Genomic DNA, 15764 nt, shown 5'->3' with positions numbered 1-15764 from the left:
GTTAATCCTCTCAGACATTCTGCAGGGCCCACATTTAGCAACATTATTAATACTGAGGAAACAGAAAGAAAAGAACCCACCTTTCCCAAACCATACAGCTAGTAAATAGGATCTGTGTTCAAATTCAGATTTTCTGGCCCTACACTCCATATTTAAAGTTAATAATCCATGTGTTTGCTGTCTTTATATGGGGACTCTGTTGACAGCATGAGAAGACTATTTTAATCTGTAAAGTTTGATCTTATATGGATATAATGAAAGATTTTAAATATATTATCCTATTTTTTAGGATATTAAGAGCTCTCAGAAGTATTTTTCCATATAATTTTATAAATATTAGTGAGGTGAAATTACGTCAATAAGAAACAGCTTTAAATAATTTGAGCCTTTAAAACACATACTCTGGATATGTTATTAAGCCAGTTTTCTGAAGTTCTAGGTATCTATCATTCATGAGACAAATATTCTAGCTTAGCGAGAAAATAATAAAAACAAGTATAAATGATTTTTATTTGTGGTATTATAACAGTAAGTAAGGTCATAAATGCATAGATATTTACTTTCCAGAATTTATATTAGAGACTACATAAATGGAAAATGTAAAACTGCAGTAGTTTTGAAGTGCTTGTGTGCTTTTTACAACCTCCAGTAAATGAATGCCCATGCTATTCTAGAAAAAGAACACTGCAGTTTTGAAGGAGAGAAATTAAATGACATTTACCTCACAAATCCTGTCTGCAGGAAAGGTTCCTAGTGTTCTTTATTAAGCTTAAAATAGCTAATATCTCTCAGCTGTAGGATCCATTTAGATGTGTGAATGTTGTATGCCTGAGAGTAAGATTTAAATGACTATATTTTAATTAATAAATGTAACAGCCCAAACAAATACATACCAATCTGTCAATTGCATTTTTGATAGCATGGAACCAATCCAGTATGATGAAGTCAATATCTGACTGGAGAAGGAACTCATTTCCTGATGCTGTTGTGATCTGAGAGGAAAAATTGACAGGTAAGAGCACTACATTAGATAGATTTCTTACACGAAAAAGGCCTTTTCAAGGGCAAGTTTATCACATGGACATATTTCCTTGTTTTCCAGTAATTGTCTTTCTGGGAACTAAGAGGACTACTGTCATTTTGAACTTCTCTCTGTAAACTGTGTTTTTCATGTCATAACAAATACATGATTGTTTTAGAAATAGAAAGATTAACTCAGAGCAGGGCTAATGCTGTGTTACTCTGACTTCAGGAGAAGGAAGACAGGAAGTTGAGGGGTACAGGCAGTGAACACGTAAGTTAAAAACCAACAGAAACGCACCCCGTGTGTCAGAACTTACTCTGTGCTGTTGGCTCTTTCCTGTCTGTTTTTTTTCAAATCTAATAGTATCTCTATATTTGATTTCCTTTTATGGTAGGCTCTAAAACAGATTATTTACCAGAGACTAATGCCGACTTTTAAAAAGATCACTCAGATGAATAACTTTTGGCTGTTCCTGTCTTTCTATAGTAAAGCTCTACAGGAAAGTCATAAAAGACAAATTTCCTCACAAAGGGAGTATATTAGAATACAGCTTCATTTGCATATTTGAAACTTTGCTAGAAAGTATCAAATCAACATCAGTTTCCAGACTCTCAGTGCTGTTAAGTAGTTGGCAATGCTCAGCCTAGCTATCCATTTTTTTTTTTAAATCATAGTGGATCTTTCCCTATAGAAATCCCCATAGTGGATAGGACCCTATAGAAACACAGCAACAAATACTCTTGATTTCACACATAAAAGGCCAGTTAGGGGAAAATTTGATTAGAGTGGGTGTGGACATGCTTTTTGTATGAGGCTATCAATCTGAACTGTGAAGATTTTCCTTTTGTCTTATTGGCTTTATTTTTGTCACAAGAGGACAGACATTTCTCAACAACTGTCACATATGAAGCCAGGCTTCAGAACTTGAGAGGATTGGCATTTCAAGAAACTCGGTCAGGAGCCAGTTACCTCTTCTCAGCCTTACATGCTCCAATGGGTGAATGGTGGAAGGTGGTACAGGTTCAGAAAGACCATAAATCACACTTCAGGGCGGCTAACAATTCTATCCGCAGTGACAAGGTTAACCCCAGGCAGCTTATTCTGCAGGTTTCAATAATTTTTATAGCAACATTTAACAACAATTATCTTGGAATTTTTTCAAGGTATAAATAGAATATAATTTCAATTAATGTGAACCAGTATAGTTATTGTTTGAATATTTAATACATGTTCTTATGTTGGCTATTTGGTCTAAAGATTCTGACACTTTTGGATCAGTCACAATGACAAATGACTGGTAGCACAATAAATATTAATATTTGTCAATCTGTCGATATAGGAATCTATATATTTAACTATCCCTTGCTGTCATTTCTGTATGCTGGGAATTGTAATCAGAACCGCATGTTTGCAGAGAGGAGTTCTCCTTATGAGGAGATAGACTCAGACTGTTGGTCAGTATAATTTCTACAGTTACACTGACTCACTTAAGTCAGTGTTGTAACACGAAGTAGATATAAGATGGATATGTCTTAGGATGCTACAAATGTTTAACACAGTAAATGGCCTGTATTCTCCAGATTTACTATCAGTTCTATATGAATTCATGTAGACTGATATTTTGTTCCAGAAATATCTGATGTTGATTTTAAAGAAATTTTTGTTTTCACACATGTGAATATATATATATATATATATATATATATATATATATATATATATATTTCTTATTTATTTTCAGAAGCCTTTTGAGAGATGTGATACTGCTGAGGACAGCCACACACACATTCTTAGGTGACATGAGTTTCAATGTCAATTCTGGTTCCTTCAGTAAAGAGAGAAGTGGCCAAATTATAAAGAGGGAAAAATTGGAAAGTAAGAGGATTAATTACACACCCTAAAATCTGACAGATTACTGGAGCCAATTACTCTTTCTTTCTCCCTCTTTTGAAGTAAAATGGCATATAAAATTTAGGGTGGTTCAAAATAGCCATGTGTCCATGAAAAGAACGCCAGGCTGATATTTTTCTAATTATCTTATTGCCATTGTAATGTTCCTTACTTACATAAAATCCCAAATATTTACTTTCTAAAGTACTGCCTCAGAAGCTAAAATCTAAAAACACGAGGTAACTTGTAACTAACACAAGAAAACTCATAGTGTCCTCAACTTTTAACTTCATTCTAAATGTAAATATTTTGATTATTAATATTTTATACACATCACAATTTGTTATTATACATAAAGAAAAATGAGTTTCCCAAGCACAAAGTACAACATAGTATATAATATGTTATACCAGTATAAATAAAACATTATCAAAAATATAAAAGGAAAAGCATTTAAAAGGAAAAGAAAAATATAATTAGATTTACTATATCCCAAAGGTTAACAAAAGTGCCAGCATAGCTCAGTTTTTGCCCTAGTAAATTCAAACTGTGGCAAATAGGTTTCAGCACTGCTTTGCCGTTTTGGTACTAGATGCAGAGTTCAGCATGGGCTTTTTTCCTGCTCACATAGCCAAACACAAGCTGTATTTTAAAAGTTTCTTTGTCTAAATATATTACAGCATTAATCATACATAATCAGTGACTTATAAATTCACTCTGGGAAGCCAGAATAAGGGCATCTATGAATGCAGCTCCTCGGAATCACCCTATCAGAGGCATCCTGCTCACATCTTCCTCTCGGTCTTCCCAGTAATCTTTGGAGTTCCTAGGCAGTGTGGAGAAGACTGCTACTGCTCTCTACAGTTTAAATGCATTCACTTCTTAATTACAGGCAGTAATTGACTTTGTTCTGCTCCATTCCAGACTCACACAGAAAAGTACCTTTCAAAACTCTGCAGGGTAAAGTCCACTTAATTCAGCTTTTCAATCTACTTTTTTATTTTCTTTTGAATTCTTGCCTCTTAAGAATTTCTGATAAGTGGATTGTGAAACATATTTGCACTTTGAACTAGTGAATCTTCAATTTTTCAACACAGGGCCTGGTGACAGTGGAGGACATTAGTAAAGAATGTAGCTTTTACTAAACCTTTTAATTGAAAAGAACATGATGCCAATGTACAGTGTTTTACAATAATAAGCAGAAGGGATCTACTGTTAACCCATGCTAATGTGCCCCTTGCTCATGTGCTATTTGGCAGATGCAGGCTTAAGACAGTGAAGACAAAACTCAGAGCAAACAAAGCAAGTTTTTGTAAAAGCTGTTGGCTTCCCTTCTGCTTAGAATCCCTCCCTAGTTAAGTATCTAATGAAATCCTGCATCTCTACCAGGCTGCATTTTGGGTGTGTGTGTGTAACAAGTCAGCAAAGCACCTTTTGCAAAGTTCTCTAGCATTGTTGAGGATAAATATGTTTAAACACTTGCCTGGAGAAATTCACCTCACTATATCTTGGGAGGTGTACAAATAGCATTTACTGGTTACAACAGCAAACCATGGGTGAAAACACATCACTGGTAGTGCCTGAAAGATGCTGCTACTGCCTTTTCAATGCCTTAGTCAGTTTTACTCCAAGTATGCATCCACTTCAATTCTTTTTAGCAATAAATTTATGTCAAAAATTATATAAGCAGTCTATTGGCCAACAGGCAGAGTAGGCACATTCCTGGGATTTTTCTGAAATTCATTCGACGTCAGTTTCCCATGGGCATATGGGACTTTGGTCTGTATCTTTGGTGCCTTCGAAGACAAAGGTTAGTTTGTAAATTCCATACTCCACTGATAAGAGATATGGTGGGAAATTTTTTAAGTGAATTGAACATTGTTATGTTAACTGAGAACATTGTCAAAGAATAATGTTTTATTTTAAAGGGATAGCATTTATATTTTTAACTATTGTCCTTTCTGATGTTTTCAAGGACTTTCGGCAACAAGGCAGTATTAAGTTTTAATTTGGATGAAAAATAACTATGTGTAATAAATTACATTTATAGTAATAAAAATTTCTTTGGTTTTATTAATTAGTGTAGAACTATTTTTAAATCTTCACTTTTTCTGATTATGAGATATAGATTTATTGTGGAGAATGGGAAAATTAAAAGTAACAAAGAATACAATTGAAACTGCTCATGGCTACACAGATTAAACATTGCACACATTTGACTTGAGCCATTACCAGTCTTTTATAAATAATAACTGAATAAATATGATAACTATCAATGGGTACATTGATGTACCAGCAAGCAATATTTAATAGGCACATATTACTGACTTCTTTTTTAATTGATTTCAAACCTTCATGGAGTGGTTAGTGTATATCCAGGGGTGTCATTGTGCTCCTTTCTCTCTGAAGTAGAACCTTTCCAGTTGCATAATAAATGCTACCAATAATTCTATGACTATGGCATATTTATATGAAGGGGCATGTTTATAATTGATTACACATATAATTATCAACAAACACTGATGAATTATCCACTAAGTAGGAGGAGCAATGTTTGAAGTTAGTGACATATGGCCCTAACCCCTAAAACTGGAAATCTGTTTGACTGCATAGGTCATATACGTATCAAGATAAATAACCATAAAAAATGGCTTATCCTAGGTCCCACTGTGAGTGGCACAGACCATGCTCACGACAGGGAGGGAGGGAGTAACTATTGTGGCTACATTTATATCTTGGAGTTATGTATAACTGTTGGCCATGATAGGTTGTTTGTATCAGAACTGTAGGGTATTGAGGACATGAACACTACCACTGGATATGCAAAGTGACGCCAGCTTTAGTGATCTCAAAGCACTTAAACATCTCCAGTGCAGCTTTTCTGCATCATAAAGTAATTTTGCAAATGAAGTAAATGAGGAAAATGAAGATGTCATTCTAGTGAATTGGCATCATTTTAACTGATAGAATTTAGAGGTTACAAAAACTTTGATTTATGTTGCAGTAGTTGAAAGCACACAGTTGTATCCAATGGAGAACTACTTAAGCCTACAGAAAAGGTCCATGATGATTTCATGTCAGCTACAAAAGTTAGAAGAGTGACCGCAGACAAACTTGTTCACTTGCTTACAGCTATGCTAAAGAAGGAGCAGTAAAAACATCAAGAACATCTCTATCCTGACATTTATCTTTTTTTTCTTCTTTCTGTAAATAACTACTCTTTTGCTATGAAAAATAATGTTTTTATGGCCAATTTGAGGCATTCAGAAATTTCAAACCCTAGAAAGAGCTAAAACAAACCTACATTTGAATGCATGTCATTCACATTTTGCTGAAAATTAGCATTTGACAAAGAACCCAAGAAGATATTCCAACGTAAGTACGCTGAAATTATGCATAGGAAATGTATAATAAAAGATGCCAAATGACCAAGGAGCCTCAAGGCATATTAAATGATATGGCTATAGTGGTTCTAGAAACAAGTAAGAGCTAGAAAATTTGATTACTATTACATTTGGAGATACTTTGGATTTCATGATGGTATCACTGCACTTGAATTAAATTAAGTAGAAATAAAAAGTTATGTCAAAATATACTAAACTTATTTGAAGTGAGCATGAATTATTTTGTGATATTAATTTCGGCCATATCTTTATTTAATCCTCAGTGAATAAAATATAGATGTATATTTTGACTATGTCATAATGAGATAGCAAGACCTAAAACTTAAGCAATAAAAGCTCATAAAAAATAACAATTCAAGTTAACATTGTTTTCATCTTGCGTCATACTCATTGCTTTCGATGATCAAGTACAGGTTGTTATGATTACACTCAAAGTTCAATTATTAGATCTCAAAGGCGTTTAGGACCACTGGAGGAATTATATTATCAGGTCTGTGTCAGTCTCAAATAGCAGTTGTCTTTGAGTAACTCAAAATTAAAAAAAAAAAAAAACCCAAAAACTCTTCAGAGCAAAGCTAACTAAAACTAAGGGTAAAATATCAGCCTGAAGTGATTGGTCTTCAGTGTGTCTTCCAGAATGCTCCTTGTTATTTTGTGAGAAAGTATCTATCTTGTGCTCCCAGTGTTGCTGGATGTTAAGTAAATATATGCTGATTACAAAAAAAAAGGTTGCTTTGGTAACTCTCTTATTAAAATGCATTTGTAACCCCCATCTGTCATGAAAGGTTAAAAACTTTGTTTGCTTTGGAGAGCAGCCTTATACAGGGTTACCCTAGCAAACAATGATAGCAGTCTTCAGAAGTTGTGTGAGGAACAAGTCACTAGGGACCCACTTTTGTTTTAATTGGCACACACAAACACTTTTCTGGTCTGTCAAGAAGATCAAGCTAATACGCATGGAGGGTGTTATATTCTCACTTTGGGGAGTGGTAAAGCTCCCTTTATTTAAGTAATTTAAATGATAGACTGCAAAAACTTTGCAAGTCAGAAAAATGTTTTATACTTTCTTAGGGAATATTTGTTTTAAGGGACGGAAAATGTTCTACATATCTAAAAGATGTTGAACTCCATGTTATAATTGCCCTGTTTCTTCTGAGGCTGTGAACTGTTCCTAAATCTGCATCCACTAAATCAGCCTGGCCACCAATGGATCCTGCATTTCCACAGCTCCCCCTGTATCAACAAATGTGTATTCATTAGTTTCCAGATGTTTATTGGATATGTTTTCAATGCATTTGGGTGATTGATTTGCATGCACATTTATTGGAAACCTCAGTGGTGTCATCATATCAACATAACCTGCCCATGTAAGCAATTTCTTATTTAATGAAAAGTAAACAAATGTTGAGCTACATACTTGACAGATCTCAAGAGCATTCTGAAATATAAGGTTTAAGGGCAGCCTTTCAAGAAACAATGCTTTTTAATTGAAATTGAGCTGTACTTTTGACACTTAAATAATTTGGTCCATGAATTCTTACATCTGAGGTTTGTTCTGCATAATGAAGTTGGCCCTATAGTGCACACTCATACCCATGTCCCCTGACAACTGTTTATTAGCAATATATTTAAACTCCATAGTCATGTCACACAAACAAGCAAACAGAAACTCACTTTCATTATTTATCTGTGTTAAAGTGTTTTTAAGTATTGAGAAACAGTCCCCTTAATATGCATGGAAGAATACCGCCAGACTGATTAGAAGCCCAGTTCAGCAGTTCCCAGAGTTGTCACTGGAGTTGACGTCGCCTGTAGTGCTTCCATGAACAAACAACTGGGAAAGGGAAGGGAAAAAGCTGATGACCTATGATGTCATCCGAATAGGTCCTTGGCTCTTGATGTTTGGGAAGAGTATTCATCTCAACATAAATGAATCAACCCAGGACTTGTGTCCCCTGCTCCCATTCCTGCCATGAGTGCACTTCACACCCTGAGCTATATTCACATTTGTCCACTAACTCATCTAATCACATGACATTTGGGCACCTGTTGACTCCATCATTGTCAAAGCGAAATGACTTTATTATTGTTTTTATTCAATTAAGGCTCAATTTAAAAATTTTTTAGGGAAAAACCTAGATTCTCCTGGAATTTATGAGGGTGTCCCTAGTGAGGACTCATAGTAGTGGAGGATGCAGAGTATGAACTGGGCATCTTTTGTAGCCAGGCAAGACTGCCAGTGGTGGTACTGGGTTATATTCAGCTGGGTTGTTGGCTGAGGAGGTCCCTAAATAACCCAGGCTGAGGCTAACACAGATGGTTGCTCTCTGAAAACTGACAGTTGGGTCTATTTCAAAGGACAACATCTACATAGCTCATTGAATGCAGAGAGGTCATGCTGGTGCCTGCATGGAGTCTTCACCCTCTGTTCCAGTCTTTTTGGTGCAAGAAGGTACTCAGCAGGCTACAGAAAGAAAAACCTGGACACCAAGCCAGACACAAACACTTCAACCTACAATCTGTTCTGTCGGCAAGATGTGCTGGGGCAATGGTAGCTTAGAAATTGTGGGAGTGGTCAACCAATGTTTAGATTAACTTGAAACCCACACCATGAGACAGAGCCCATGGCCCACACTGCCTGGATGGTCAGGAATCCAAGCATGGTTATTCTAGAGACCTAGGCAGAACCAAACACAATTGGGGGAAAAAATGAATGAAATTTCCCAGGATATTCTCCTATACTCATAGATCCATGCCCTATCCAGCCATCATCAGACAGGCTTCCTCTGGCAGCAGATGGGAACAGGTGCAGAGAGAGACCCACAGCCAGATATGCTGAGAGAGAGAGAGAGAGAGAGAGAGAGAGAGAGAGAGAGAGAGAGAGAGAGAGAGAGAGAGAGAGAGAGTCTAAATTGGAGTTCTCCATCGGATCTTCCCCTTGCAGATCAGAGAACACCACGAAAAAGGGGGAGGAACAATTGTAGGAGGCAGAGGAACTGGAGAACATGGCCCAATGAACCAATTAAGTAGTGTTCACATGCATCTACAGAGACTGAAACATTAAGCAAGGGGCTGGCCCAGATCTGCAGCAGGTCCTCTGAGTGTATGTTGGGGCCTTTAGCCTGGTGTTTTTGTGAGACGCCTAACAATGAGAGCAGGTGTATCGCTGACTCTTTTGATTGCTCTTCGGACTCTTTTCCTCCTATTGGGTTGCATCATCCACCCTCTATATAAGGGCTTTTGCCTTGTCTTATTGTTGTATTGTCCTGTGTGGCTGTCATCTCTTGGAGACCTGCTGTTTTCTGAAGAGAAATGGAGGGAAATCTGGGGAGAGGGAAAGTGGGGGGACCAAGGAGGAGTAAAGGGAGGGGAAACTGTGGTTGGGATGTATTGTATGAGGGAAGTATCTATTTTCAATAAAACCTTTTAATAGTAAATAATAAATAAATAAGAAAATTATCTTAAAAGTACAAAACTCCCTCTCCATCGAATAGGCCAATTTTATACTTTTCTTTGCATCCATTTTGGATCCATTCATAAATTCATAAACTTTAAGTGTTTATCTTATTATAAACATCATGTGCACCTTTATGAAAATTTGTGCTCATGCAGCTCTTTAAATTATTATTCTCCCCCATGTGGACTGAGTTACCCTATTTTTCACTTTCTCCATGACATCAGTCATATCTCTTCCAGTACACACAGGACAGCCATAGTAAAATGATCTGTGCAATTTGAACACTTATTACATTGTGTGATTGTCATTCAGAAGCTTGTCCCAGGTGTGACTGTGCAATAAAAGTCCTTTCATTGGACTGCCACACCATGTGTGCTCTGGCTCCTTCGGCTCCACAATTTCCTGCTCGTCAGTTTCCCTTTGCACTTCTAGAATTCAGAGATACAGAAATCATTTTGTTCCCTAACTATCCTATCCTAATTTGTATCTCTTCCCTTAGAAAAGATTGTTCCTGCTGCCAGAACCCTCTGACTTCATCTAGCATCTCATCCAAGGCAATTTAGATCTTACTTTTTCAATAAAGACTTCCCTAGAATGGACACCCCTATAAGCATCCACATGATCTGTTTCTCTCTTGTCATACCACACAACATAAATCTTTGTTTCAGTTCCATGTGGATCTTTCCATTCTCATCTTATGTTCTAATCACTTTGAAGTCACTGACAAAAGTGTGTGGCTGAACAACTCACAAATACAGAGCTATTAAGATGGTAAGTAAATAAAAAAGTGATTCACTTAATACACAACAGTGAATGCACACTATTTAATTGTTTGATATGGCCTGGTAAATTTAACTCATCTTCTATTACAATAAAACCCTTTAAGGTGCAATAAGGTTTCATTAATTCACATAATATAGGTAAGGTAACTTTGATATCTATTGCTATCCACTTTAGCAGGATAGACTAGGAAAACCATTCTACACATCGAGAAGAACTGTCAAATGAATGTATTTTTTCACCAACCAAGACATTCTAGTCTTCATATAATAGGATTATAAACTGGGGGAGCCAAGAAGCACCAAGAGTTGTTTGGATTTCAGTGCTTACAATTGTATTCCCAAGCCACCCTGTGTTGGGGAGGGATAATCCATGCTGTTTTGTCCAGGCATCCCACACTGTGTCTGAAAATTCCTACCTATGAGATGTGTTATAAGAAAATGGACATGATTTCAAGATTTTTGGAGCTAATTCAGAAGGTAACAGGCCAGTTCCTTAGAGGACCACAATGATGTAGAATATTTATTGCTGATTCCTCAGAACTGCAGCCATTGGCTTCACTACTAAACAAGGGAACTCTACTGGGAAATGGTACTATTTATGCCACTAATACTTCCATGTAGACACATTAGCTAATTTTCAGATATGGTGACTTAAGCAAATGAAAGTATTATCACTCATACAAGCCTATTGCTAGTAAGTGCTGAGGTTGTACAATAGGAATAAAAGATGCTCCCATATGTAAGTATTTCTGTGCTATTGTAACATACTTGGCAATGATTTTGAGTGTTTATAAAACATTCAAGAGTTGTTCCATGTCTACTTACATTAATGAGAACACCTGTTAGCTTTAGTGCCATACAGACTTATTTGCATCAGATTCAGGTTTTCACATACTGTACATCACTTTTTGAAACAATTAGATGCTTATAGAGAAATACAGCTCAGGGAAAAACAGCAGCTTGAATGCCTTCCGGCTCAAGACAATTCAACTCCAGGTTTCAGTGAAAACCAGAAATCTGCTGAATTATAATACTTCACTTAGAAATGAATGTAGGTGTACTTTATATTTTCTACATTGAGGAGAACAGAAGACACATAGAAAAATCTGTGCTTTAATGCTCAAGTAAAATCACAACCAACAAAAATAGTTTCAAGATGGCAACAAGTTAGGAACTACGAAAAGAAAAATTCTTTGTGGTCCTGGAGGCCTCCTACCAAAAAGCTGGTCTCTGCCAGTCTTCCAAAGCTCGGACTAGTGAGGAGTTATGAACAGATGTGGATGCCTTTCGTGTCATGTCAGGCCCTTTCCTAGGGAGCCCTTTCTCTGTGATGACAGAGCTCAAAGGAACAAAGATGCTGAGGCTCCCAGGCTTTTGGTCATTGTGCCCCACACATACCAACAAAGAAAATGTGAACCATTCTTGACAAAAGCCAGGGAGTTTGTTTTATTATTCCCCAAAATAAGTAATCACAACTTCTGTAGATCTCACTCCATGGCCTGTCTGTCTACCACTCCCCACAAGACATTTAAGATTCTGTAACTTTAAATATTTTCAGTTATTGAAGAGAGCATTCATACAGTTCGTCGAATCACAGCCTCTATTATCATCATTATATTTGAGAGGTGCAATATTTACATCAAAATGACTCAGTTGGTGATATATTCTAAAGATAAATGTGTATTTGTGATCTACAGAAGTGTGATTTGTAACTCGTTTCTCAGACACAAACAAAATACTTGTATGCTGTCTAGTAAACATAGATTAGCCAACACACACTTGAATAATTCCCCATGACAAATGTCACTTTGTCCTAGGGAATGAGGTAAGGAAAAATATGGCCCACAAGAAATAACAGTCTACTTCATCCTTTGCAGTCTGACTGTGTGCTTTGGGCAGATGAAGCAAGATTGTCTGAGGATCCAGGAATCAACTGGTGACATTTTCTGTCTGGAGTCTAAGCTATATAATTCAATAAGGAAAGGTAAGACTTGGTTTTTGATTTCTGATCATTTTGACAGAATCCCCTGTGACTATATTAGACAGTAGAATGTATCAACTGAGCAATAGGCCACCTGATAACAGGATATCTCGGATGACCTATCACTCCATGCTATGATAAAAGTGTGCACCCAAACCTAAACACACCTTATTTCAAGATACAAAATGGTGCTTGTGTTGGTACAAATGACAACATTAAAATAAAAATCCTGGTTGTACCATTAGCAGGATGACCATATAATTTACCGTCCAAACTGCTATCTTGAAGCCAACCACTAATGCTTGAATAATCCCTATGAGCAACTTACCTAATAAAATAGGTATAAACCAGATCTAATTTTGCACATACTGCAACACGTGTATTGCTAGTTGATCCCCCCCCCACCATAACACAGGGAGTCACTTAGCAACTACCGATCTTGAGATGCCAACTAAAGATCTGCCATAGTTTCAACTCCAGGAACTGAGGCAACCCCAGGAAAACTTGGCAGTGGCCTTTGTTCTCAAGAAGTATATAGTGGGACATACAAAACCAGCATTGGAAACAACTGACTCACAGTTAAGATGGAAACATAAGGATTCTTATGAAAAATGCCAGCTTCTCTGACAGTAAAGTGGAATGTTCAGAGAAAAATTCTGGAAGAGAATCTTCAAAGTTCAGAGAGGTTAAGTAGAAGAAAAGAAGGAGATAGTACTACACATGTGACTGTAAGGCCAGGAAGGTACAGTCCTGCAGGACATTGAGAGACGGCTCACCAGTACTCACAGCCTCTTGCCCTTCACTCACCCTTCAAATGGAATTTCCTTAGCATTCCCTTGTGAGCCACACTTCTTCCTTAAGCATGCATTCTTTCTTTCTTTAAAGATGTAGAGTTTAATGTGTGCATGTGCATATTTATGCTATGTACATGTAAGTGCAGTGCTTGCTGATGACAGATAAAGGTAGAGGATCCCTTGAGAGCTGGAGGTGCAGGTGATTAGGAGTCACTGAATGTGTGCTGGGAACTTAACTCAGAACTTAACTCTGTAGAAGAGCAGCAAGCACTCTTAACTGCTCATGCATCTCTCTAGCCCCTCAACACATGTTCTTAAATGATTATATTACCTAAACTGTTTTTTTGTGTGTTTATTTTTAAGCTTGTATATGATGTTGTGTATCTGTGAGGTATGTACATGCTTGTGTGTGCACTTGTGTGTAGAGCCATGAGGTTGACAATGACTCCCCATATTTATTTTTCAAACATATCTCTCATTATACCTCAGGCTCATCCATTTTGTCGGAGTCGCTAGCTGATGAGCTTTAGGTTCCTGCCTGTCTCCCTTCCACATGGAGGCTGGGGATATAGGCATGTGCATCCCCATGACTGGCTCCTGATATGGTCTCATGCTTGCATAGCAAGAACTTTACCCAGTGAGCCGTCTCCACAGACTCTCAAACTCTTTTTCTCTGAAATTTGTTTTTAATTAGTTTACAGATAGAAGGTTTTCTTACAGCATCTTCTTACATGTTTAGTTTTGGTTGACACCATTCAGCCTCCGCTGCTCCTGATTATCGCATCCTTCCATCCCTGGTGTACCCTCTACTACATTCATATGATATGTATTCTATGCCCTTTGCCACCCTTCTCACTAAAATCTTCCTTTTTTCTTCCTATCATGGATCCCTTTCTAGTTTTTTCATCTATATATATATACACACTAATTGCCACATTAGTATTTCCCAGGTCTAGCCATTCTCCTATAAACCTCAGGATTCTAATTTTGTTTATGGATGAATAAAATTCCATTGTGTAAATGTAACATATTTTCATCATTCATTAATCAGTTAATGGACATCCAGGCTGATTCCATTTCCTGGCTACCATAAGAACAGAAATAAACATGGATGTACAAGTGTGCCTCTCCATTGGGAATTAGTTTTGCTAGATATTAGAGTTCTGAAGTGACAAATCTACATTTCAGTCCTATTAGTGCTTTTTCTTCAGCATTAGATGTGTCGTCATCACTTCCGGGCTGACTTTCCTGATGCTGATTGGAATGGCATAAGCAACTCCCTGTATCCACTTTTTGCTGTAGTCCAGATTTGATACTTTATAATTTGTCTCTGACATTTTCTGTTTTTATTCTTTTTATTAATTATGACCAAGTTAGAATTTGTGCTTTTACATTTCTACCTATAGTTTGAAAAATAAAAATCAGTTAACACCTACCTCACAGAAACATCAAGAGGGCTACAGGAAATAGACTATAGGACAAATTATAATACAATACTTATAATACAATAAGTAATACTGACACGCAGTAAGCACAGGCAATATTTTTAATATTTTGCTATAGTTACTTGGCTGATTGATTCATTAATTGTCACCTGGATTTTGCAAACTTTCCTCATAATTCTGGAAACTCCTTAGGCATCATCTATTTGGGATAGTGAGCATATGTCCTTGTGAGCATGTGTGCTTGGCTGGAGTACTACAGCCTCTCAGTTAAGGATTGTACAGTGAATGAAAGCTCAGCTGCCCTAGGTTGATTCAGTAGAGTTGTGGTACCAGCTAACAGAAGGCCTTGCAATTTAGGAAGCATATGACTTGGTAGACCAGAAGAAAGCAGTGACTGGGTGCTGAGAGGATGCATCAATGGCCTCATCACAGTGTCAGAGGAGGAGACATCTTTTCACAGTGACTTTGCTGACTGTCAAGCCAACACTCTGTTTTGGGTGGGCTGTGCCAATATATCTCTCTGAAAAGATGACATACCACCTCTACTTGATGGACAGTGCCTCTTCCATGGAGGCCCAAGTGTTCTAACATTCTTTCTATTGCTGGGCTTTTCCTCTCCATTTTCACAAAGCTGGGGCAGCTTGTTTCTCTGCCTCTGACTTTTTAAGATGCTTGACATTTGAATTAGGACTGTGACCCTACCCTAAGAAGACCTTACATAATCTCCTGCTCTTCGGGTTGAGCATTCACTTGGCCATCAGTATGGAGTTCTTATCAAGCTCAGCTTCTCATTGTATCTTATTCTGGCTTCATGGTGTGTCACCACTCATGTTGTTGGCTCACATAATGGATTCAGCTGCTGTAGAAGTTTTTGCTAGCCATACTATAAAGAACTGGGCCCGACATTCTGCTGTGTTTCTTCAGTTCTCATTGACTCTTTCCTCTCTCATGATACTTGAAATCTACCATCCAACAGCCTCACATGTC

General features: G+C 37.2%; 1 protein-coding gene across 2 annotated transcripts in view; it reads right to left on the bottom strand.

The window, feature by feature from the left end:
• Positions 1-15764, bottom strand: part of Arhgap15 (Rho GTPase activating protein 15) — a 599688-nt gene that overhangs the window by 300579 nt on the left and 283345 nt on the right. For both annotated transcript variants that reach the window (XM_006974294.3, XM_076569381.1), the window contains one exon: positions 894-992. In XM_006974294.3, the coding sequence (XP_006974356.1) occupies positions 894-992 (99 nt within the window). The remainder of the gene's footprint in view (positions 1-893; positions 993-15764) is intronic.

The sequence above is a fragment of the Peromyscus maniculatus genome, chromosome 4 (assembly GCF_049852395.1).
Source record: "Peromyscus maniculatus bairdii isolate BWxNUB_F1_BW_parent chromosome 4, HU_Pman_BW_mat_3.1, whole genome shotgun sequence".
Taxonomy (NCBI): domain Eukaryota; kingdom Metazoa; phylum Chordata; class Mammalia; order Rodentia; family Cricetidae; genus Peromyscus; species Peromyscus maniculatus.
Note: the sequence above shows the minus strand (reverse complement) of the source record. Positions and strands in the feature narration are given on the sequence as shown.